The 26662-nt window shown below is 41.5% G+C and overlaps 1 protein-coding gene across 4 annotated transcripts in view; it reads right to left on the bottom strand.

The window, feature by feature from the left end:
- The window catches only part of CDC27 (cell division cycle 27), a 32439-nt gene extending 6992 nt beyond the window's left edge, over positions 1-25447 (bottom strand). Inside the window, exons 1-16 of one of the 4 annotated variants that reach the window (XM_064524538.1) lie at positions 25120-25447; positions 19085-19160; positions 15621-15768; positions 13331-13456; positions 12442-12539; positions 11741-11895; positions 11414-11628; positions 10603-10717; positions 7545-7678; positions 6996-7095; positions 6098-6305; positions 5087-5256; positions 3492-3644; positions 1938-2146; positions 1137-1254; positions 231-359 (exon numbers count right to left, since the gene is read on the bottom strand). In XM_064524538.1, coding sequence (XP_064380608.1) covers positions 231-359; positions 1137-1254; positions 1938-2146; positions 3492-3644; positions 5087-5256; positions 6098-6305; positions 6996-7095; positions 7545-7678; positions 10603-10717; positions 11414-11628; positions 11741-11895; positions 12442-12539; positions 13331-13456; positions 15621-15768; positions 19085-19160; positions 25120-25146 — 2181 coding nt within the window. In that variant the 5' untranslated portion in view covers positions 25147-25447. Of the gene's footprint in view, positions 1-230; positions 360-1136; positions 1255-1937; positions 2147-3491; positions 3645-5086; positions 5260-6097; positions 6306-6995; positions 7096-7544; positions 7679-10602; positions 10718-11413; positions 11629-11740; positions 11896-12441; positions 12540-13330; positions 13457-15620; positions 15769-19084; positions 19161-25119 lie in introns of all 4 variants that reach the window. The other 3 variants (XM_064524537.1, XM_064524539.1, XM_064524540.1) reach the window with 3 other exon arrangements.
- Between the last annotated feature and the right edge of the window lie 1215 nt (positions 25448-26662).

Below are 26662 nucleotides of genomic sequence, written 5' to 3'. Positions count from 1 at the left end.
CAACAATCAAAAAATTTAACATAGTTCCCTCCATGAAGAAGGTATTTGTCAAAGCAAATGCTTTATGTTAGTCGCTCTACAAGAGCAAGATATCCCAGGCTCTTCCTGCTCACATTACAAACCCTGATGCTACCAACACTAATGTGTAAGCGTTTAGCTACCAGTGCATCCTCATTCACAGCTACAGCAGTTTAAAGATAATTTAGAGCTGTCCATGTACCAAAACTTACCTTGTATTTTTCATTTGCAAATAATACAGAAGCTCTATGGAATTTGCATAGTGGGTTCTTAGGGTCAATGTTAATAGCTTTGTTTAGAGTATCCAAAGCCTTTTCGGATTTTTTCAGTGCATGCTGAACCTATTAGGGAGAGGACAATCTTAAAAGGGAAAATAACAGCTGATCTGCCAGACAACTACAAATTCATTTGGCTACATTTACTGACAATCTGTTCCTTTGAAAGTATTATACTTCTCCAATTCCAGAACAAGCCTTAAGAAAGCAAGTTTTCTTACAAGAAGAAAGCTTTGCCTCTTGCCCGCTTCCCTTCTCCCCACTCAACACTCTCCATCCAACCAATGACAGAAATCATTTAACCTTTGGCTAGGAGTTAACTCGATACTTACAGCAGTGTGCAAGGGGCAAGAAGTATCTACTACCCCTGTAGAATCTGACATGCTTCGCTGCCATGCAACAGGCAAACGAATGCCAGCAGGTAGCTATCCATCACACTTAGAACCTTATATCACTATTATTAACATTTGATAACTGCATCACAGCTTCATAAGCAAGCTTTCCCTAGAGTGTTGCTACTGTTATTCTAAATCCTGCAGGGGCAGATGGATAAATGACCAACTTTTCAGACAGCTGCATAAATTTAATTGAACTGATGCTGTTGAAGTAACTGCCACTACAACTTGATAGCATACAACTTCATCGCTGACTAAAAGTAATTTGGGGAATAACCACATTAATCCTGTGGTTATTCATTCATATTGGAGGATCGTAAGTGCTGTAGGTACTTTGAATTTGTTTTTAGAAAAAAAAAAGTTCACAATATGACTTTCCCATTGCAAACACAAAGTACAGAAGCAGATTAAAACAGAACAAGCATAGAATTAAGCGCAATCTACTTACTACTCCAATGTGACACAGTAAGACTGAGCTCTGAGGATTGATATCAAGTGCTTTCTGGAAATGCATTTCTGCTAGACTGAATTTTTCCTGTTTGTAATAAATCATACCCAACCCATACCTGCAAGCACAAAAACAATTCTGTTAAATGAGACTGCTTCTAATTATCAACTAGCCTTCATCAGTAAACATGACCTGACAAATGTTCTACAGACTTGCCACTCAATCAAGGGTATGAACTTTTTCTTATGGGAGAAGACTATGACTAAAATTATCTTTTTTGTTCAACTGCTTAGCTTGAAGAACAGATATCTGATACACAGATAAAGTGGCTAAACAGCTACAAACAAAAGTAAAAAGCACATATAAGCCTCTCAAAGTTTAAGTGATTTACACTAGCAGGTCTGACCTTTACAGCTTTTTCCTGAAGAAAAATATCTAAAGCAGTAAGAGAAACAGATTATATCCTGAGGTACGAAAGAATAGTTCTCGTCTCACCACCTGGGAGGGAAGAATAAAGAACCAGATGCACTAAGAGTACTGCATAAAAGAACAAAATAGCTGGGATAATGCAGCCAGGAAGATTTGAGGAAAACTAGAAAAGCTCCACTTTTTCCCCTCTCCCTCTTTGTGGAAGCAAGCAGTTAACAAACATGAGGCCCACATCTTCTGCAGAAACAGCTTTGCTCTCTTCTTAGAGAGGAGTGCTAGGGAAATGCTGGCAGTGGCAGCATCAGTACGATATTTCTCCAGAAGGACTTCTGTATCACACGCAATGGAAGGGGGATGAGGCAAAAAACTTACCATGCATTATAGTGTCTAGGGTTGACTCTGATTGCATTTCTAAAACAAGCTAATGCTTTGTCTAGTTCTTCTGTTAACACAAATTCATGCCCCAACAGGGTGTAGGCATAAGCATAGTTTGGATCAACTTGAATGGCTCTCTGGAAGAACTTGATTGCAATGTCATGCTCTCGTTGCAAGCTGAAACAGTTTCCTGCAGCACACCATGCCTAATAAAAACAGCATTGCAAAGTCACCATGCAGTCCCTTTTTACAAGTTAAGGGTGACAAAGTTTGAGCGGAACTGATTTTCCCCATACTGATTTACATAAGACTACATATCTACTGTTGCTAGGATGAAACACCAACTAGTTAACCAGAACACGAGAGAGAGACCTTTCTTCTAGATTAAAAATAATAATAAAAAATTCGTTAGATCTTGTTCCTGTGAGGCAGGTAAGACTGCACACACCTTATGACTAGACAAACTGAAGCAGAGGTCAAGAATCCACGGGCACCCCCACAAGTCTGCACCAATTAGATACTTTGATTATTAAAGCTTTCTAAGCTGTTGAAACACTAGAAATAAAACATCTTACATCTAGGAACAATGAAGGGGGGCACTGCATTTTCTTGCACTCTCCAGCTACCTCCAGTTGACAAGCTTGGAATATGCAGAGTGACAATTAGAGCAGCAACCTCCTCTCTCCCACCTGCTCAGCAACCTACAAATATTGTAAGGACACTGCAGCCTGTGGTCCCTTGCATTCCCAAACTGTCAGCTTCATTGCCAGTTCCCACAACTGTTCTCCACTGCTCACATTAGTCTGCATTCTTCTTGTCTCCACGCTACCTTGCTGCACATCACAGCTGCTTCACAGGTTTGCTTTTTTGCTAGTAGACAAGCTAACAAGAGGACAACAGGATTCTCTCTTCCAACAATAAATCCCACTAGAATCTAGTTTCCTCAACTATGTTAAAGCAAACATTTATGAAGTGACATGCCTTTATTACTCATACTGTGGCACTCATTAAAAGATGCCTGACTTTTCGCATATCGTTTCTTTGTACTGCCATATGCCCTTTCATTCAATGGCCTTTTCGAATATAATATTGCACATTTTCGCATCAAAGGAATTTAGGCCAACTATGTTTTGAGTGCCAGTGAATTAGCTAAAGCAATTAAAAGGTGGTACAGGATTCCTTATCTTGAGATACTGGCAGTAGCAGAACAGGAAAGAGATCTGCAGTTCTCAAATCCATTAGGCAACACCCCATGTAACAAGAGCGACTGACTGATCCTTGGTCTTCCTGGATGAATGATGCCAATGCAAATTTAAATAATCATTAACATATAAGAGGTTTCAACTTGTTCCATGTAAGCTGATATTCTAAGAGGCCATTTCAGACATTCATCAGTTCAACAGGCAATCCTGCCACCTCCCTCTCCAGTTTTACCATGCACTTCTCACATGAGAATACATTTGAATCAGATTGGAATTTAGAGTTCTGTTCTGAATCATTGATCTTGCCACATACAGTACTCTTCTCACTCAACATAACAGCATTTTATACCTCTGGTGAGTTTTTGTCCATATCTGTCAAATCCTTTGAGAGAACTGAAAGGGCAACATCTTTCTGCAGATGCCACAGCGTGGTGGAATAGATCTCCATGCCTTCTACTCTGTAGTTTTCAATCCTCCTTACTTCTGAGAATATCCTCTCAGCCTAAGAACAGAAATCAAGTTTAAAAAACAAATTCCACTCACCAAAGCAGAGCACATAGGTCAACACTGGAAGCACCATACATTCAAACTGAGCATTCTTTTTGCTTTGTAAATAAATGTACTAGGCAGAACTACTGTGGCCCTGTGGTATTTTTAACTTCTTCTTCAAATGAAGGAGTGACTACCCCACATCGAGCTATGGCAGGCAGAAATCCAGCCAGCCTTCCCAACTGGCTGACTCAGATTACAACACTGTCTTTAATGTAGTGCACAAGCAAGGCAGAAAAAGCTATCAGCAAAAAATAAGAAAAACATTTAGCATACGTGTGCAGGCCAATTATGTGTGTTAGCCATCCTAACAGACATCAGGTATTGTATTCATACTGAGTGCTAACCCCCTGCAAACATTGCAGGGCATGTTAAGTACAAGGAAAAAAGACAACATGAGAATCACAGTAGTGAACATGGATGGTGCAGAGATGGGAACAGGGTAAGCGCACATGACCGTGCATGGAGTATGGCTTCGTTTTCATGAGAAACTAGTACACTTAGGAACAGCTGTCTAATGAAGTACTTCTGATATAGACATCTATTTCAGAGACATCTATTTCAGAAACTTGAGTTCTTTGTACAGGTTACAACACTCAAAGCAGCAAAGGAAGACGACCAGCTTTAGGAAGTTATTTGGGTCCGTAGCCTCAGTTTTCAAAAGAAACTGCACATGAAAAGCTGAACAGGGTGAATGATGCTCTATTTCTGATCAGATTTGTGTGCAATTTAAAAAACACTTCTGAAAACTATCACATTTGTCTCCTATTCACAGTAAGTCAAGAATTGTTTCAGAAACTTCTAAAGAAACTTGTCTGTAGAGGATGAGCATATCAGTTATCGGGACAACAGCAATAAGAGTTAAACTGCTGGATACCCTTAGCTGCTCAACTTTTGTTTCTGAACCACAGTTTGACATCACCTCAGCTGTGCCAATGCAGTCATTTCTGAGGCTGCAAATGAAACTAGATCATTGAAGTCATCTGTGTTAACTAAAAATGGTGGAAAGGAGCTAGGTTTTTTTTGTTTCAGAACCCAAATTGTTTCAGTGATCTAATTTATGGCACTGCAGTACAAACAGTTGCATCAGAACAGATGTGGGTGAAAAGGGAGAGGCAAGGAGGAGAGTCCAGTGATTGCATGCAAGAGGAAACAACTTAAGCATTAAAAAGATCTAATGCATAAGATAGCCTCCTCAGGAAAGCAGAATGACTACTGATCCAGCTTCAAGATCTAAATCCATTCCAGGCATAACTTTACTATCCAAACCTCATGCTTATAACAACTATCTGTGAAAGCCACAGAAGCCCACAGTTGAGAAAATCCACAGATTTTGTGCAAAGTTATGCACAATGAAATTGAAAAAGAGTAAAAGAGACTACACGCTGTTCCTACCTGCATGTATTCCGCAAGTTCGAAGTAAGCTCTCCCAATTTGGCACAGCACCCAACCAGTGTTGTAGTGGTGAGATGGTAAATGGCTTAAAATATTTATCGCTTCTTTACAGTTGTACGAACACAAGGCTAAGTAACCTTTCCCCATGTCACGAAGAAGGCTCATCAAACCTTCTAGGAAAAAAAAAATGCTATAAATAAAAGTGGAAGAGACTGCTGAGACTTACTACTTGAAACTGCTAATCCCAGAAGCTATTCACTGCTCTTGAATTCTCACAAGAATTATTCAAGGGTTCCCAGACACAGGTTTATATACTCCTAATTTAGGCATAATATTCTGAACATCAGCCCTTGCAATGGAAGTCACATATTGACTTTTTTAAGCCAGCAACAGAACAATCAGAAAGAAGGAAAATCCAAAGTTCAGGGTAAGCAGAGTTCTATATCTACAGCAAGAATTCAAACATTTTGTTAGGTCTGAACAGAGTTTCCACATGTCTGGTATCCATGGATACATCTTCTTGCTGCCTGGAAACTTTATCGAACCAAAAGAAAGGAACCGGCAGTTTGTCTAGGATTTTCTGACAACCTGGATAAAGACCTGTGTTTAACTAAATGGGATATAGGGAGAGAGAAAAGACTATATAAGCCCAATTTTGGGAGAGTAAGACTTGATTACGTATGGCTCCTTTGACTCAGTTTCCAAGGATTTTGCCCGACAGTATTTTAATGTTAATCACTAATAAGGACCAGAGCCTGCAAAATGTATCTGGTTACAAGTAGTAACTTTTTATTACTTCTTCCCCTGTTCTCTGTAAGTTAACTGGAAGATACTGAATTCATCAAGCTTGATAGTTATACAGAGATGATAGCTATGGGCAAGCCAGAAAAGAAAGAAGCTAGACTGGAGCAAACAATACTTTTCTCATTAAACCTTAAAAATGCAGATTTACATTTTTAGATTACGTAGATTGTTTGACTCTACTACATTCTGACAGCATTCAAAACAGACCTGCTGCTGCCTTCTGTAGCGTAAAAGCCTGAATTTGTGGTGTGACAGTGGAGATTTTCCCTTCTGAAATGATGGAAGAGTCCAGCTTGGTAATTTCCAGACTATCATTTATGTTTGGTTGAGTTATTCCTCCCTTATTTGTTTTACTTTTTGTTTTTCTGTTTGGAATCTTAGGTGGAAATTTCATTTTTAATTTTTTGCTATTTTCCTGAAAGGAAGAAGAGTAAGAGTTACATACGTAAGAATCTTAAATTCAGATTACTAAACTTGCAAATGAATTGTGAAGAAACGCATGTATGTATGTTTGCAGCTTTAACAAGAGTGCCCAACCACTTTACTTTCAAACTTAAGCATACAGATGCCTAGTAACCACACTGAAGGTTTAGTTGTTTTTTTAAGATGGCAAATATTCACATCTCATACGTATGGTCCATGAGTATTGTATTTTGGTGTTCTTTTCCATTTTTAAGTAACAGATAACTGAAATGAAAACAGTAAGTTGTTTTTGGTAAAAATAATAATAATAATAATAATAAAAATAATAAATCTGCCCCCAATGAATTTTTCAGTAAATATACCTGGACAACACAGCCCCTTTATCAAATGGGTTGACAGCTAGCAGGACCACTGCATTTGTCATCCCAGCACATATTTTTGTTTCTGTTCAAGACACTTCTTCCTACTCTTTTAGTTGAGCACTCCTGAGAGCTGAAAAACAACATATCATGACATCATGATATGTTTTGTACAACTAGGTACTTCATAAGCTCTGCTCATTATAGAGCCAGGTCTAAAGCTCTAGAATTGCTATGCATACAGAGAAATTTTGTTATTAGTCAGTGCAGTGGCATGGCTAAGAAAACCCCCCAAAGTTTGTAAGATGCATGAAGTTTGTTACCTTTGTTGTAGAGCTATCACTAGTAAACAGGCGAGAGCTTCTCCGAGGCAGTGCATTTGGGGGAGCAGCAATTGTTGGGCTCAATACCTGAGGTGTTGTACTGAAAATAAGCAGCACATTAAAGTTCTTGGTTCCACTTCCAATAAAAATAGCTTTTACACTTGTTTTAAACATAAAAGTGCTCAGGCACTACAGTGCAGATATTCCCATCTCAACAAGATGGGAGAAATCTGCTGCATATTAAGAACATGAGCAGTAGCTTGAAGAAAATGCCTTGCCATTTACCGATGAAACGGTTTGACTGCAAAGGAGATTTAAAACAAACCACCATGCACGAGCTTCCACCTTATCCATGGAGGTTTTCATCTGTGTGTCTTCAACGACCAAAAAACCCCCCAAAGTCACACACCCACATCCACCACAAAAAGCCCCACCTCACTCCTTCCTCATCCAAACAGAAGCACTGCAGAAACATCCAAAAAGGATGAATAGCCAAATTCCTTCAGAAAGAAAATGCAACAGGTAATACTAAGATAAACTTTTTCCTACCTTGTCTGTGGGCCAGAGCTCTGTGTTTGTGCAACAAGGATTGGAGTGACTTCCCGGCTATTTCCACTTTGTGAGAAGACGGATTTTGTTCCAGCTTGGCTTATCCTGGTGACAGTCTGCATAACACAAAGTTTCTACAGGTTTGTTATTATGTCCCTAAGAAGCCTCAATCTGTTATAATCAAACCAAATCTCTTCTGCCTATCAGACACTGCACAAAGAAATACAGATTCTTTCAAGAGAGGATTTTTTCCAGAATCATCCAAAGTATTTCTCACTGTGCTTGTAAAATACCAGTAACACCAAATTTACAAAAACTTCATGCTTATTATTTGAAAGGTATGAAATCTCTCCATCTAGTGGTAAGAAGAAACTATATGTTAAATGTTTGTGCAAGAATAAAAGGAATTAAAAGATACAGTATTTAAAATTCCTTCCCTACTGGGAGAAAGTTGTACAAAGGAACAACAAGGGAAAAAGCATTTTTGAGTTATTGTATTACAACCATATCCAGAAGCTATTTGCCATTAACCCCTCACTATGGTTCTTACAGTACCACTTCCAAGACAGTCGCTGCCCTGAGGATTTCACAATAATTTCAACTGCCTGGTTAACATACCTGTTCACAGTATAAATCAGTATTTTACAAGTTAAATCATTACTGCATGAGCCTTTGGAGAGATACAGAAATATCCTTCTTTAAAAAGGGATCTGCGTAATGCAACATAGAAAGTTAAGAGAACAGAGACCTACAGTCAAGTTAACACAGGACAGCAAATTCTGCATGTCAGCTGAGCAATAAGTGTCCATACGCACATTTTTTGGCCTACAGATGCAAGAAAACACTATTTAGGTTAATCATGTTGTCTTCAGAAGTTACAAGTCACATTGTCGGTGTACCCACTATTTGCCACAAGTTACAAGCATGTAAGACAATGCTGTGGTGCTAAGTCACATTCTCTCTTCTGTGAGCGGAAAATGTGCATTTTCATGCCTACCCTGGCTCAGCTGATGTGTGGGAACTTAGAGCTGTGATAACGTGATTGTGAATCCGAGTCCTACTGAACAAGTTTGGATAGGAATTCAGAGCATCTAGAACATAGACTTTCTATAAAGGATTCAAAGAACAGGCTCTTTTCTTCATTTTAAAGAAAGCTTAAAACACATTCTTTTGCTTCCTCTAGGCACCATAACATTCAGCTCATGATCTCTATTTGGAAAAGAAGTTTGTTAAGACACAAGAAATCTGCAAGTGTGATGCCTGACAGCACAAGCAATGCTAGTTTATGAATTAACTATCCTGCTCTTCCCTTTCAATTTATTTGATATCAGAGGACATTTCAGGCAGCCAGCAAGCATGCTTGCCCACTCAGAGAGGAAATCTTTGGATCCATCCTAACGTTTCATTCGTTTACGTAAAGGTTTCCTAGGAAACTGCCCCCGTAAGTCATGCACATTCTAGCCACAGCTACACTAAACCTTCTCTAACTTGGTAATTTGAAGAGCAGAAGTGAAACTGGCCAAGTAATTATTTACATTGGACAGAGTATGGATCAGTATTCTAAGCTATTTATTACAATGTTTTTAAAGTTGCACTTAGGCAGCCATCCAGATACTGCTGGGTAGAACACATACACATGGATTAGTGAAATTTACTCTGGATGCTCTTGTGCCATACCTAGCAAAGCAACAAAAAAGAAGCAAGTATGACTTCATCTCCTGAAACTCTTCATCTATCATGTGGCACACAGGTAAGATTAAAAATCTCACTAGAATATAAAGTAAAAGCAGATGAGTGCTACACTGGAAGGTTACGCTTTGCTATTTCATTTACCGTTTTATACAGGCTCTCAATAATTTAATAATACACTGCCTAAAACACACTATCCTTACAGCATGACAGCCAAAGCGTTACCCGAGAGTCCGGTTAAGAGGAATTAAAAAAAAAAATGCTAGTAAAGGTGCTAGTAATGAGATGTCCAAAGACAGGACAGCTTAATGACTTGTGCGATGAGATTCCAGAGTTCCCAGGCACAGGCTTCAGAAGATCCCCTCCCCTCCAAAACAGTTGAGGTTATCTGCCTGACTGCTTTGACTCTGATAAAGGTCAAAGCTCTACTTTTTGAGGAATTCAACACTATTACTCATGTTGAGCTTTTAAGAGTTGGCTGCCTATGAAACACTAGCATCCCTTTGTGCAACTTTATATTTACTAAAAATATATGAAAATATCCTCAGGTTTTTTTGTTTTTGAAAAGGAACAAATGGTTCTTCAACCATCATCAACATTCCACCTCTCCTTCATCACTATGGCAACTACGGCAGTTGCTTACAGAGTAAAAAAGCAAATTTTTAAAGTTTCTTCTAAACAAGGTTTAGCCAACTGAAACAGCACCATTCTATCAGCTCTCCATGGAGGACCAGCAGTATTTTGATTACACCAGTCTACAAACTAGAATTTAAGGACTGCCTGCAAGAAGTTGAGTTTCAGCTTGCTTCTAGTATTGTTTAGAGTCATTCCTGAGAATACATAAAAAAAAGCCAACTTCAAGTTCTGGCTGTCTTCAGACTCCACCCTGCACACACAAAAACTGTGAAGGCTCCGTAATTTAAAGAGTCATAATTGTTAGTCCATTCCTCTGTGATTGCAGGCGGACGGAAGTTATAGCACTTGTCTCAGGTTGCCTCTCATGCCTGCTTACCACCACCAACCAGGCAATCTGCACATGTCTGTGTGCTGGAGAGGACAAAAAGTAGCTATGACTCCCCACTCCCTAGTAAGAACAGATTTTTTTACTTCATAGTATATATGCATAAATTTTCACTGAATTAACCAAGAGCATTTCCATGACTAAGGGAGACTAACCAGTTGCTTAGGCAGCCAAACTGTATTTCAAAAATAAGTTTGTAAGCAATCAATAAATTGGGTTCTCCTCACCATCAGCACAATCCAGCTCACATGCTATGTTTGTTTTATTTACATTATGGGTTTATCTTTAAACTATATAGCAATGTAAAAGTCATATAGAACAACGACTGCATTCTAGAATGCAAAATACCTTCTTTGAAGGTGCTCCTGTAGATGGCACATCAATCACAGAAGAAGAGTTTGTATAGTTTTGCAAGTATGATCCATCACCAGGGCTTGGGGTTTCTAGCGGCAAAATTCCAAAGCTTTATAAAAGAAAGTGGAAACGTCAGAGTATTAGACCGTGAGAGTTGGCCCGACTCTGTAGTTAAAGCAGAGACCCAGAAGATAAGCTTTATTTCAGAACTAGTCCATTAATTGATGTTAACCCTCTAATATCTTACTTTCCATCTATTCTCAGCTACAAAAAAAGATGCTTTGGTAGAAAATATTATTATTCCTAAAATTTTAAAGATATAGAATGTTCTCAGCCCGCCTGCATAATAACTAATACAAGAACAGCCCAAATAAGTGTTACAGCTTGTACCATAGTGCTGTTTATTTAAACAAAAGATCATATAGGAAAGAACATATCTAAGTGTTCTTTTTAGAAGACAGCTATTCTTCCAGAAAAGCTCTTAGAGCAGCTTTCCATATTAAACAGTTTATTTCAGAGGAGAAACTCATTCCTTTAAAGATTTTTCTAGTGTGAATGTTGCAACAAGCAACATACTGGATCAGAGTTCCTCTCTTCTAATCACAGAATACCGATTGCTTCTTTAAGAAACAGAAGAGCAGTCACTGAAGTTGTTTAGCTTTTGCTTCTGTTGCATTACTTATAGTACATTACCAATACGGTTTGTGCTGCACATCATATTTGGAAATGCATCTCTCCTGTTTCAAATCACAAACAATATTAACAGTGGAGCTAATTGCAAAGAAGGTCCATCTCAAGGCCTTACCTTGGAGTTAGGGGGCTCAAAGCTGCAGGTCCCCCCAGCAAACTCCGCCCAGTTTTTGGTTTATTTTGAGCCTGTTTAGACAATATGGCAGTTCCTGATCCGAGAGGGACAGCATCTGGTGAAATTACAGCTGAGTCAATGTAAGACATGGAGGAATCCGTGTTCAGGGAGGAGTATTTTGAATTGGAGGATTCTAAGTTGAGTCTATTCAACTCCTGAAAATGGAAGACAGCTGTTAGATATTCCTGCAGTGTAGTTTCTAATTAGCATTATTCACTTAAACTGGGAAGACTGCTTCAAATCTCCAAAGATTTTAGCAAAACTTACAATTGTGTCTTGTGGCGTTTCCATAAGGACAGTCTCAGACTGTCTGTGGGATATGTTGTGATTAGATACCAATGTTGTGCAAGTGTTAGGCAGGCAGCTGCTGAAGTTTTGTAAAGATGTTAATTTAAACGTTTGGTCAGGGTCTGGTTTTTCACCTGTAAGATGGGAAGGAGATTTAACTAGAGTTATTCCTGAGTCTACATGCTGAAGATCTGGGTTGAAATGAAGAGGACAGTAAATAAAGTATTTTAAAAGGGGTGTGTTTTTATTTCATTATTTTAAACTCCCTTACACTAAAGCAGTAATGTTCTTCCATTGCTAGCTGGACAATCAGTTTTAATAATAACCGACTTGCTTCTTAAAGTTATTCTCAGAAGCAGTCTGTGGTTCCTAAGGGTCTACTAACATAGGCTAGAAAACACATGGTACTGTTAAATGCAAAATGTAAAACTGTCTCTGTAATGCTTATTTACATAGTGAAAACTGAAGAAAGTGAGACAGAGCTCTAATGACAAGCAAATTATTTACAATCCATTATTGCTCCCAAAAACAATTTTGAAGAATTCTGTGGTCATTTTCCTTACAAGTTCTGGACATGAGTAAAAATAAACCTTCCCACATGGAGATGGTAAATCAGAAAACTTGACATACCCAGAAACATAGCAAACACCTTCACTAGGGAAGCAGTTCTGCAGACTTACCTATTTCACATAGCGATTCAAAAGGGGACCAGAGGAAAGGATTTAAACTAAGGCTCTTTTGGTAACATTCTGATCCTTTGGCAAGCCGGTCCGTCTTGCTGCAAAAAGAATGCAACAGTTAAGGGAAACATAAGAACAGCACTTTTGTTCAAGATAGCTTTCCAGTAGAGCTGAAAAACAAAAACATGTTGAGAACCACAGCAACATTCCTAACTTTTTAAGCCTCAGAAACAGAGCAATATTGAGTTGTTTTCAAGTTATCTGAAGTATTTAGAGGCAGATGAAAGTCATTAGATTCACAGTCCCCCCCCTAAATTACTGTACCTAAGTGCTAGTCTATACTAAGAAAGAATCCAAGAAATCCTCTATTGCTATTAATTAATCTCTGTTCACATTTACCAAAACCTTTCTTCTATCTAAGCAAAAGCAAAACACTTAAATACGTAACATTTTTCTGACAGGGATTAGTAAATTAGAAAACTCCTCAAAACTTTCATTTGAAGAATACAGCTGTTCATCTTTAGAACAGATGCAGGAAATTGAAATGGTAACCCTGCAGAACAAGCCTTGAACGTTTCACTTTGAGAAGAACACAGAACAAGCCCAAAATTATTAAAAATTACTCTTGGATTGCATGCTTGACAACCTGGAAAAGAGGCCTTTATATTTTCAAGCACTCAGAAGCTCTGCATGAAAGCCAAACTACGCTCGCATTCCAAGTCAGTTAGCTTCCATAATAATCTATGTGCATCTGTCATACTCTGAAGTTGTTCAGGCTACGTAACCCAGAGAGAGCTGAACCTGGTAGCGACTGAAAGTTTCTTGGCTAAGGTTTGGTTTGGTCAAATCAAAGTGCATGCTTTAACAGACAAAATTAAAGTTACTTTACCAATAGACATGTCCCAGTAAGGAGAGTGTAAAGCATGCAGAGTCTCCAAACTCCGTAACAATGTCATCATGGCTTTTCTGTTTATTCAACACTCCACCAGACAAGATCTGCTCTCCTTCTGCGAGCCTTTTTAAAAAACAAGAGGTTTAAAGGGGTTACAAGGCTCACAGTATTGGTAGTCCTGTGTTTTCACCCTGCTGCAAACAAAAACAGAAATCCATTGTCAGTGTTCGAGTTTCAAATCACGTCCAAACTAGCTCCTAAAAAAAAGTGAATTTTAAATAAGCGATTGATTCCTTTAATAACATGGAGGGACGCAATATTCTGCAGCTCAGCATCTCTGGTGGGGTGTGGGAGTAACCGCTTGCACTACTCCAAAGAAACAGAAACACATCATGCAAGATAATTTTTGCAGGAGTGCCTGATCTTAGGTAGAACACTAAAAGAAAGTGGTGGTGGTGGGGGGGGGGGGGGAAGAAATCCTCTAGCCACTTCATTTTTGAAGGCCTTTTACCAGTAACGAGCTAAGGCAACAATTGGGAAATCAAGCCAAACCAAGTAACAAATGCATCCTGTGAGGTGCCACACACTCAGTTCTTCAGATCCAGTACTGGGATATGGCACAAACTTTGGATTTTAATGCCTTGGTTTCTTACAAGAGAAGAGCTCAAAAGGAGAACAAAGGCTTATCTTGCATCTACCACACCTGCAGCGAGCAACACTGCTCACTTGGGATGTGTTGTGCTATCAAGCTCGAAAATTATTTTAAACAGCCTTTTTGAGGGGGAAGGGAGGAGCTTCTCTGGCATTTCAAACTGAAACCTGCATAAACAAATCATCTCCTTTTCTCCCCTCCATGTGAAGTTACACTGGTATGTAGACTCTTCTGTCAGTGCAGACCATTCCCATACCCATAAGGTACGCGAGCACATTTACACAGATGCAACTGAAATAATGCCAGTGACAGTTACATTTAACAGCTTCTAAAGAAAATAAACTTTTGTAAAGATTTTCTTTTAATCCCACGTTTCTAACCAAAATCTGTTCAGAAGCTATACACACACCAGACTCTGTAAGAGGAAGGGAGAGAGAAAGAATGACCAGCTTCAAATTTATTCCACAGGGACCTTTCCAAGTAGAGCATTAACATGATTTCCATCTCAACAGAAACAGCTGCAGAGAAGCCTGAATCCCAATAACTCCAAAAGTGTTAAAACAGTATCAAAAGAAACCCAACAAGTCAAGATATCCCCAATACTCCAAAGATGTCAAAGGACTTCGGAGGGGGTGAGGGGGAGAAAAAAGAAAAGCTTTCGCTGCTGCCTCTCAGAGATGACCTGCATTTTGATTACATGTTGTGGGTAGGATCACTAATACTGCAAAATAATCACATCATACTGCATCAAACTCCACCTATTACCTATTCTAAAGAAGTTAATTTTTTTGTTGCTGAAGGCAGGCCACTTGTTAAAAACAAGCCCTCTGGTAGAGAAAGATTTACAATTCTGGAGAGAACCTGAGAGTACTTCAAATTTTTTTGAAAAAGGTTTTTGCATCCCTTGCTCCCTCATCCACTCCATTCTGCATCTCAGCCATACATTGGGTCCCACATTTCAGCTTTAAAAGCTTGAAAAGGCTACGGAGATGTGAAATACCCTCATTACCAAACTCTCAGGGCAATCATTAGGGCCTGTAGTTTAAACAATATCATTTATATGTACTTGCTGTTAGACTCCAGAGATCCAGCAAGATCCCTTGACACTACGTCCCTCAAGGTTGATTTTGATGCTGAAAACAGCACATCCCTGGGTGCAGACTCAAGGTTTTTTAGCAAGATTTGTCTGCCATCTTTTCCCCCCATTAGTAAGTAACGGGCAAAGAGGAGGAAGTTTACTATTTTAGGGGTAGTGGCCTGTTAAATTCACACTAGAAACACTTGATGAAATAAGTCAAGATAACACAGGAGGAAAAAAAAAGTATCAGAGACACACAAAACCAAAACAAACTTCCCAGATTGGTCTCATTCAGTCTTCTCAGCATCAGCTTTTCTCCCCCTACACAGTTTGACAACTCCTCCGTAAGTTATTCAATACCTTTTAGAGAGTTCTGCAATATAGGCTAATGTTCATTAGGTCCATATCTGAAAGCAAAATTAAGTACTTATAATAACCTTTAGATTTGAAAAGCCAATGAATTACTATTTTATACAATATGACAGCTTTCAAAGAGAAATCCAAACAAAAAAGAGTGTATTTGTAACACTGGTACAGAACATAAAGGGTTTACTTACTTGCTGAGGTCAACACAACATTTTGCAAGCAGGTATTTACATTGTGGGGTAGTACAGCTATGTCCCTTTAGAAGCCTGTATGCTTTGTATGCCTTTCCTGAGCGATAGTAACATGTTGCCAGTAAAAACAGTGCTTCTTCTGAATGTACTAAAAAAACAACAAAAAAGGAAAACATTCACTTGCCTTTTTTTTTTTTTTTTTTAAAAAAAAGAACCATTTCGATACAGGCAATCAAGGGGTAAAAGGCAGCTAACAACAAGATGCAAAAACCCAAGCACCAACGTTCGAGATCGAGATGCACTTCCTTTATTAGTCAGCATATAGTGAACTTCAACATGCCATTTTCTTATATAGTCACACCAACTTTTAACATCTACTGTTGCAAGAGAACTTTGATCCTTTTTGCTACCCAATCTAAATATGTGATTTGCCAGCCTGTTGTTAAAACAACAGCGAGTCAAGCAAAGTGAAGCTGTCATTCCCAGTACAACAGAGCTACTTTAACAACTTGCTGGCCACAGCAAGACTTGGCTCGGAATATTATCACAAGACATTTCCTAGTAACACTTTGCACTAGCTTAAGCAGTGCAGAAACGCTGGTGCAATGATATCTGTCAGGAAGTAAAAGAACTTTTAAGCAGGGAGGATCAATTTCAGCCAAAGTAGCTTAATTAAGAGTTTTAATCCTAATTTCAAATCGACTTCTATTTCTATTTTTACTTCTGTTATTTTTCCTGAAGATCTTGATTCTACATTTTCGAGTGACTCATTAAAGCGAATTTTATGATTTTAATGACTATTAAAACAGAACAATTTCCAGTCACCTCTACCCCTAACATTTAGTCTAGTTCTTTTTGCTGCCTACACCCATTTATTTCTTTGGGCATATGGCTTAATATTACCATTCAGATGCTTTATTTATGTAAGGAAGCAGTGATAAGGACAAGTTTTCCTGGAAATTCTCTCCAGGCTTAGTCCTGACAGGTTTCTAAATTCTGAAAGAACTAGTCATCTTAAGAAAGAATAATCTCTACCTAAACCAAATGCTAGAATAATCAAGAGGGAAACATTTCTCTGTGACAGAAACCTAAAGTATTTAGATTTGATCATGTCTGTTTCAACATTTCTTCCATAGCAGAGAATGTTCCACCGCAGTACATGATACATTCAAAGAGCTTGACTTGGCATCCAATTTAAGATCGAGATCAGACTTGCTGATTTAAACTTGTGCTTAGAGCATAAAGGACAGACAGCAGCTCACCCCTGAAGTAACTTTAAAATCTTACTGCACAATCGGAAGCTGGAAATTAAAATGCCAGAGAACCATGCTGATATGTTAATTCTACCGTTAAGCTAGCGATTGTGTGAAATACTGGTGTCTTCATTTTCACTGCCTTTTCTGGGTTTTAAGCAAAAAGAAAGAAATAACCCTATATAGTCAGTGATCATGTACAGCTATGGTGTTTTACCCTATTTGTACTTCCCCAAAATTACTCTCAAATCACTGACATGCAACAAGCTATTTTACTTCAAAGAAAGGCTGCCTATGAAGGCAAGCAATTTAAAACTCAAACAATTTCAAAACCCACATTACACTTTTCAGAATGCACTACCATGCAGATGGAATTCAGCACTAAAAAACACCAAATAATTATGATGTTTCTTCACCTAGTTATGCGGGACTCCAGAAAAATCAATATATAAAATGAGTGTTGTACAAAAGCTGCTTGGGCAGCCTGCTCAAGTCTGTTTTCAACGTAGTAAACGACTAAAGTCTGTGTTTAAATCAAAAACAAATAAATTAAAAAATATAAATAAATCAAAAATAAGAGTTTGTGTTTGTTAAATCAATTCTTTTATCCACTAACTTAACACACTGCAAGAATCCTTGGAAACTATGAAGCCACATGTTCCCAAAGGGACTAACTGCAGGTGAACCAAAAAAAAAAAAAAAAAAAAAAAAAAAAAAAAAAAAAGTTCTTTTCAGGATGAAAATCTTATGGCCATTATGGAATCACTGTATTCAGGTTCAGTAGCTTCTGCTCTGCAGTATAACTACTCATTTTAACCAGAAATCAGAGGTTTTGTTAGCAATTACGTGAACCAAGCAATTGCACTTGCTATTCTCTCAGCACTGTTGTCCACCAAAAAAAGCAGAAGTGTTCTTGTACGGTATTATTCTCCAAAGATAATGTCAGTACATCAGGCTGTGTACCTCCTCCTGGCTTCGGCAAAGAGGGGATTCTCTTTGTTTCCACTGCCTTGGTAATCTCCTTCTAGCATTTTCCTGTATCTCACAGCACATAGTTTTTAGGGATGACAAATTTACCCTGAATACAATCTCCTTTATGTACACCTTGATGGCCACCCTAAGACTCCTGCACATTTCTCATTTGAGCACCAGATGGAAGAGCCCACATTTCTTGGGTAATCTTGCCAAGGCAAGAGGAAGAAAGTCCTTATTTCTCAAAAATTAGATGTGTGCTTCCAGTGTTAAGAAGTGCATTATGGGCCTGTCAGGCAATATATTGTTGAAAGGGAAATATTTAATTGTAAGACGTAGAGCATGAAACAGATAAAATGTTTTAGTGTTATAAGCTCCCATTCTGTTTAGCATGAAAAAATTAAAATGTGTATTTTTCAGCTTAAGGTTTTATTTTCCATGTTAGTGATTAGGGGATAATATCATTCAAAATAGAGAGGAAAAAGAAAAGCTGAATATTGGTATCAAGGAGAAAAAAGCAGAGAAGATAAAAAGCTTATCTGAAGCCATAGAGAAAGAGATATGAAAGAAAAGGACTAGAGCGCAAGAAAATGGTCTTTGAAAGACCTGGGAAAAGTAGAGATTTGTGTTTCTGCTGCCTGCTTAGTATCCAAGATACACCATAGATCTGGCAGCATTATAATGAATAACAAGAATAGAATTGGAGGCATCTATTCCATTTTATGTTCTCACTCTCACCATCTCAGTTTCACTTTATACATATCTCATCATCACAAGACTTCTTCATTCAGGTAACACACCAATCAACATATGAGAACAGGATTATTGGTGAAGCTAGCTTTCAATATCAAGAAAGTCTGCAGAATTTGTGTATTACATCTATCCTCAAGTCCCCTTGAAAAAACATGCAGTCCTAAGGTAATAAAAAAACCCACACCCAAAAAACCCACCACTCCCCCATCTGACACCATAACAGACCACTGGAAACATTATACTTAAGCACTTGACTCCAAGTCTAATTTGTCTTTTCCTGCAAAAGGTGGTTTTACTGTAAAAAAACATGGCTATTGTTACAAGACTTGATTTTTCAACCTAATTGTGAAGCATTCTTCTGCTTTCCCAGGCAGAATGAAGTTAACTTACTATCACAGCAACTGGTGCAGGACAAAGCAGGACCAGAGGTTTAAAATCCTAAATCAAAACTGAAAAACATCAACTTCACTTTTGCAAAGTACACACCTTCTGCATATAATCTTTCTGCGAGGAACACTGCATCGCGGTAAGCATAGTGGTTAAGTGCTTGCCATATAGCAGCCTGTAAGACAAGAAAATAAATAGTTTCAAGTATTACTAAGGAGATTTAAAATTTAACTCAGCACAAGTGTCATTAACAGTCTAAGAATATAACTGGTGCTCACTTGTTACTGTACACAGTCATCTACAAACCTCAGCCAACATGCATGGAAATAGTGGGGAATACTTCCACTCATTACTGAGTTTCAGCCTTGTGCGTAACTGAGCAGGCATTATTGCAAACTGTCACCAAATTGTAACATATTAGGAAAAGGTGAGAATAAAAACATCCCTCAACTGGTTACTAGAGGACTTGCTTTTGCTCTTACCTCTTTGCAGTGCCTGAATTCATAAGAAAAAAGCAAGCTGTGGTACACAACCCGTTTTTAAAGACATTGTGCACAAATTCATTTTAACTGTCTTAAGATGAGATATGACAAACTGAAAACCAACAGGACTGGGAACCACGTCAGGGTCCGAGGCTGTCAATAGCAGGCTGCTGTTGATTAAGCATATGAGGTACACAGCATTTTCCTTGTTAAGACATCGGTGTTCCTTTAAGAACCAAGATGAATGTGATCCACTGCTCTTTGTTGTGGTGTTTTGTGTGGGTCTTTGCTCACCAGTCACCTCCTTCCTGCCACTGATTAAGGCTGTGAGGTATCACCTAAGAATGAGTGAAATGCAGTGAGATGACAAATGGATATATACAGACACACATGAGGGCAAGCGACTTCTGCGCTTTGCTCACACACCCATATCTGGTCAAAAACAGCTATCTTCCTTTTTCATGGATGAAGTTAGAGTTTGGGGTTAATATGTCAGTAATCAGAAGGACTCAAAACATGGTAGCGTTCCTGTGAAATGCAAGTCAAGTGTATGTACAGGTGTGTACGAACTGTGTACATGATTTAAAGTAGCTGTCATAATTACTTGCATTGCTGTCATTATTAGCAGAGTTAAAAGCAAGAGCTGTCCAGCAAAAGAACAGGTAATTTGCCTCAGATCAGATTTAAAACTGTTATTATCTTTAAGAAAAGAAGTTCTTTTTCCCATCCCACCCCTTTAACATCTATTTGGTCTTTCCTCCCCACCTATTAAAAGCTGCGGCATGCTCGCTTATCTGGGTTTGTTTTCCGAGGTGAGATGGGTTGGTATCAGCCCTGCAATTCCTTCCCATCTGGCAGCCTTGCTCCAGTTCCAAAGCAGCTTCCCATAAGCTAGCAAACAGCCATTTTGCAGTAGTTTTGTCATTCCTGATCCAAACAAGATTTGCACTTCTGAACTCAAGGCTCTGCGGTCTAATACTTCTCCAGTATTTATAAGCAACTGAAGACAAGAACAGAAACTAGCTTCTGATAATGTATCAGACACTCATCTCTTCCAAAGCTAATGATATAGCACCCAGCAATGCTATTCCCAGCAGGAAAACCAAGTGCCAATTTCATTAAAGAAAAAAAACTTCCAACATCACATACAGTTACATGTACCATATGCTGCTACTTCCAACACAAACTTGACAAACTCAGGGTGTGAAAAATGTGCGAGTTCTCTTCACAGGAAGCCTACACAGGCTTTGTGAACAGTACACACCAGAGCTTCTAATTACTATACAGAATGTTATATACAAAACCTCTACACAGATCTGTTTTCTTCTATCAGTATATTTAAAAGCCAACAGGTACTTTTAAGCCCCTGTGAAAGTCTTTAAAAATGAATTCTCTTAGTTTGATTATTATAGCATGAACACTTCTTTTCCCTCTGGTTGTATTCCACACTTAAAATAACTTCAGCCACAGAGTCTGCCCAAAGTGATTACTGTTTCACCTCAAAAAGCTGCAAGGCCATATATTGCTCTGTGCCCCTCAGATGGCATGGCAGAGAAAGGACAAGGCAGAAGCAGGATATTAAAATCCTTGAGACTACACCCAAATTAGAGCAGTCCCAAGGCTCCCTTTTGCTCTTGCTCTCAGAAGTTCTTCCTTTCCTCTACCGAGTCACAAAAGACATTCGGATGACCCTGTCCTGGCTGTGCTGTCTTCAGGTTAAAAACAGTTGTCTTTACATGGTGGTAACTCGGTGTGCTTACAGGTACTGGCTCTAACAGCAACCACCGCTAAGCAGTGTCCCGGTGCAAGTGAACTGGTAGAGTCCATGTTACATAATAATTGCCATTTTGAAACCAAAGAGGTGCAACTTGGAATCGTGCCTCCAGTACATAAACTACTGGATCCTTGCACATACTGTCCTACAATAACAGTAAGAGGAAGGGAAGGAGGCAAGGAATCAATTACCTCTGCAGTAATTGTTTTCTACGAGAACAGCAGAAGTCCAAATTACAACTTTGTCTCAAGCCACTGAAAAAAGATTTCTTCTGCACCTTTTAGGAAGCAAATTTTGAACAGGAATGTCAATCTCTTTACACAGTAGTAATGTGGTTGGTTCTAGTTCACTGCACCGATACAGCATTAGTGGCTTTGAGAGAACTGGGAGACTCCCAGGCACGCGCGAGAACCGTTAAACCAGTGCGTTCTAGGATACTTAAAGGAAACTCACAAACAAACAAAATTCAACTGAACACCATGAAGAATGGCCCCAACATTTTTGCTTCAGACCATTTAGCCAATGAAAACTATTTAATCCCCAAAGACTTTAGAGTAGGACTGTCCAACACAATTGTACAACTTGGCTTCTTTCCTGTGGTAGCGATCAGCTTTCACAGGAATCTGTCAATTCAGACCCAAAGAAGTCTCCTCAGGAGCACGCAAAGCAGTTGAGAACTTTGGTTGCAATATCTGCTCTCAGGGCTACAAACAACTATAGACAGGAGGGCAGCTTGAAGCATTTCAACAAAATCTTATTTTAACATGCTTTCCATAGCAGATAAACCTCCAGGTCCTAGTTTCCCATTTTACTGAGCACATGCATTAACTTGTAAATGCAAAGTGAACAGGGAACTCCAAAACTACCATACCAGGCACAGCTCAGTGGCAAAGCATGCTCAGAGACAAAAGCAGGAAAATAAAGGCCTATTTAGACAGGTCCATCTTCTATCCAGAAAATCCTGTGCATTGTCCAAGTGTCACTTTGCAGCTAAATCCAAGATCTCTCTTAAAAGACTGGGGTTCTCTTCTGACAGTTAGATGACCTTGGAAATTATGTTCAAAGCTTTCCTGCCTATTAATATGCCCAGCAATCACTTCCTACCACAATTTAAGACTTGCTCAGGGTGGGCACAGGGGAGGAGAGAGCTTTCAGTGGCAACCCTTGCTGTATTTACTAGTTATGGAAAGTCTGTCCATTATATAACTGAGCACTGATATACTGACAGTGTGCTTACAACCATAACAACACCACAGCCTTGGAGTTCAAGCATCACTCAAGTGGATCACTGCAGATGATTACCTCGAACAGTTAAAGCCTAAGAAAAGCATTCATTTTCAGGATGTTTTTCAGAAATATTTTAAGAGGCATCTAATCTGTTTCTCAGCACATGGGATAAATGGCTTTATGTTTGAGCTGAAGAGTTTTAATTGACCACATCAGGAAGTACAGTAGAGGTCTGTTCTCTACTGAAATTCTGGCACTTTTATTCGTATTAAGGGTGTGTGCGCACATGCATGCGTGTGTGCATGTGGTCTAACCAGTGAACTGGAAACTTTTCAGGACAGGAACTTCATTCAGGAACAATATTTATAAGGCAATATACACACAGATTACATTGTTTATCTGTCACACTTTGCATATCGCAACTGTAAAGATGACAGGTTTTTTGGAATGACAAACCCCATAGACATCTGCAAGCCTGGGAGAGAACAGACAACTAGACAGGAGAAATCTCTGCAAGGACAAAAAATGAGAAGTACCGTCAACTTTTGTAAGAGCATTGTTAAAACACACAAAAACAGAAAACCAGAGATAAGTACTTGCTAAAATGGGAACTCAAAAATACAACTGATTTAATCTAAACACATCCTGCAAAATGGAGACTGATCACTGGACATGTTACATGAGTAATGAAACAAACGTGAGCTGGTTTGGAAAGCTGCTGTAATACTGCAGTCCAGTCCCCGCACCATGCCTGTATCCATTCCCAAGAAGGGCTACAGGTGACCAAGGCAGCCAGGCTTCTGTCAAGCCACCAGCAGAGAATGGGGAAACAAATAACTAAACAAAAACCTCTGCTGGGGGCAGGGGGGAGAAAAGGAGCAAGCATGTTTAGGATCAACAATTTGCTCGAGCACAGTCAGAACGTGGGTTGAACTCAAACATTGACTTCGTTCTGGAGGGTGCTCTGCTTCCTTCCCTGCCACTGAAAGTGGAACCAAGGCCACAGCCTGAACTTACTAGTATTGCTGTACATACAGAATAGCAGCAAGGCAGACAGTAGTAGAACCACTGACTAAAGAACTATTCGGCCTTTCAAAGTAGATGAAGTCAAAATGGATATATTCAATGCAGCAAAGCCCCATCAAAACATATTCAAGTTGAGAAGAGTCTGAGTATGGAGAATGTTATTAGATAGGTCTTTACATTTCTGGAGAAAATAAGACTGTGCATTTCTGTCAGGGAAGTCTCAGAATAACAAATTATTTTCCACTTCATTAGTCTAATTAGCACAGTACTGGAAACATTAAATATTGTTTCCTGTCATTCACTCAAAACTGTGCATTCTTGCTTCCTTTTCTGTTGTAATCCCATGTTTTCCTAGAATATCCAACTGTTGTGAAACAACAGTCCAGCTCCAGCACAACAGCAATAGCAACTGCAGAAGAGGGATGAGGTGGCTGAAAGCATTTCCAGCACCCCACTGACCACTGCTCTCAGAGTGGACAACAGAACAACGGCACCAAGGACAAACCCTGGTCTGCAGCAGCACCATCACTGCCACCATCTTGCACAGACAGGGCCAAGGCAGCAGGATGCTCTTCCACAGAGGAAATCCTTCTTCTCCCTCATCTTCTCATTAAAGGAAGAGAGGAGAGCCAAAAGCAATGATTTCACTATGTTCATGACAGTACACGACTCCTATACTAGGAAAACACAGTGAGAGGTTTTTAACATATCAAGGGGGAAAAAAAAGTGTTAAAAAAGGCAAAAATAAAAAAAAATGGAAGCACAAAAAAGAGGAGTGGTTAATAGAAAATTACAGAAAGGCTGGTTAAAGTGATGTGCATATAGGAAAGGTGGAAAGAGGAAGCAGCTTCCTTAGTCAGTGAATCCTGTGTTTTGGATGGGAAGACTAAAAACAAGAGTGGGAAGTCCATCAGGAGAACTGCAATCAGACTAAAAATATGGTAGGGAAACGATGACATTTGCATTATTTTCTCTTCTAGGTCTCTTATCAGTCTGAAGATACCAACTCCTTGGGAAATCAGGAACGTCCTTCACTCGCACAACACGTACAGAGCCGAGCACACCGCGAGCATGTAGAAGTGGGACGGCAGCAAACACAGACAGGTAAGCGAGATGGAGAGAGCGGAATCAACAGGTCTCCCAAGGGATCTGAGGGGCGGGGGGAGCAGAAGGGCCTTTTCTGGAAGCAGACTCGGCTGCGGCGCTGCGGGAGCCCGACACCTCCCGCGGGGAGGCCGACTTCCCCCGGGCAGGCCGAGCACCCCCTCGGGGCGGGGGAAGCCCGTCCCGGGGGACGCACGGAGCGCAGAAGAAGCCCCGCCGGGGCTGGAGGGTCCCAGCCGGCAGGGCACAGGCGCCCGGGCCGGCAGCGGAGGGCCGCCGGGGCGCCCCGCGGGCCGGGCCCCGCTCCCACCGCCGGCGGCGGAGGAGCAGCCCGGGGCCCGGAGCGGGCCGAGGGCAGCGGGGATCCCCGCCGCAGGAGAGGGCCCGGCGGCGGCGAGGCCCCCGCGGCGAGCGGGCTGCGGAGCGCCGCGGCGGGACCGGCTCCCCCCGCTAGGCCAGGCCGGGCCTTCGGGCCTGAGCGCGGCGGCGAGCCCGAGCCCGTGCCGCCCAGGGGTCGGTACCTGGACGGGTTCCTGCAGCACCGTCATCCTGCTCCCCCCGACCTCCGCCTCCTCCTCGCCGAGCCCGGGGCGCGGCGGCCGCGGCCCCGCCTCAGTGCGCGTCCCGGCGGCGGCGCGGCGCGGTCCGGCCGCTGCTCATTTAAACTCCCAGCGACCGTTACCGGGGCAGGCGGCGGGGAGGGAAGGAACGAGGCCGGCCAAGCGCCCGAGTCCGCCCGAAGCTGGCGGCGGAAACACCCGAACGCGCCGGCGGAAACACCCGAAGCGCGCGGCGGAAAGAGCCGAGCGCTGACGGAAAACAGCTGGGAAAGCCCCGCTCGTCAGCGAGGCGGAAGCGCCCGAGCCGCCGGAAACACCCGAGCGCGGCCGGAGATTGCCGAGCGGCGGGGCGGGGCGGGGCGGCCGCAGGCAGCGGGCGCTGAGGTGCGGCGGGGCCGCCGGCTCGCAGGAGGCGGGTGCGGCCCGCTCGGTTGCCTCCCTCCGAGCCGAGCCGAGCCGGGCCGGGGGCTGCCTCAGGCCCGCAGCGCCCGCGAGGTTAAATGAAATAAAACCCTGCCTTCAGAGCAGTCGGGCGGCCCCTCGGCGCCGGCCCGGCTCCCGCCCGTGCACGGGGAGGCTGCGCGGTACCGGCCCCCCAGGCGCCCGTAGCCCAGGCCTCCCCCAACAGCGTGTTTACAAGTCCGTAATCGCTCGGGTAAATCTGCAGGTGTTTGCTTTCGGGGTGTGGGCAGCCTGGCAGCCACAGGCAAAGCCTGCTTTGCTCCCTGACCTGCATAGCAAAACGGGACGCGGAGCAGCGCTTCCCCCCGAGATGGAGACCTGGCTGACGGCCAGGGCGCCTTGAGCCGTTTTGCCCGATCTCCCAAAATCTTGGCGCAGCCGATGTGATCCAGTGGGGTATCTGCCTTCCCGAGCGGCCTTTGGCCTCGTGCTGACAGTGGCGAACGTGCAGCTTAGGGCTCCTTTCAAGGAGCACGGCCCGTCCTCTTCGGCCTCATCTCGGCCTCGCTGCCCTGCCCTGAGCCGCTGATAACCCCTCGGCACGAGCGCTGGCTCATCCTTCTCTTCATTTCACGGCGCTGACTGCCCCGAAACCCAGACCATCTTTGGTACGAGTCTCCGTCTTATCGCAGGCGGAGGAGATACGGCCGCAGGCTCTCCTTGGGCTGGGCGGTTATTTTTACCTCTCCTCGGAGTCCCCTGGACTCGGAGCGAAGCATCCGGACTATAAAAGGCCACAGCGTTGACTGCGGTCTTGGGACGTCGTGGCGCGTTTAGATTCCTCCGGCCCCGACGTGCTGCTCTGCATGCGGGGACGCTCGCGGTGTCCACAGATGCTTTTTATAAATGCCCGTGAGGCCAAAACTGCCAGCTCATAGGGCTTTTTTGGTGGCAGAGGCAGGCAGTGGGGCAGCAAACGTGCCTGGGGCAGCGGGACAAACAGGGCTGGCGGATGGTGTCTTCAGGATGGCTTTGCTTAGCGGTTGTGTCCTGCCCGTCAGGACACCCAAATGGCCAAGCTCATGAAGATGACACCAACAGC

Source organism: Dromaius novaehollandiae, chromosome 22, assembly GCF_036370855.1.
Source record: "Dromaius novaehollandiae isolate bDroNov1 chromosome 22, bDroNov1.hap1, whole genome shotgun sequence".
NCBI lineage: Eukaryota > Metazoa > Chordata > Aves > Casuariiformes > Dromaiidae > Dromaius > Dromaius novaehollandiae.
The sequence above is the reverse complement of the archived record's forward strand: the minus strand, read 5'-3'. Positions and strand labels throughout refer to the sequence as shown.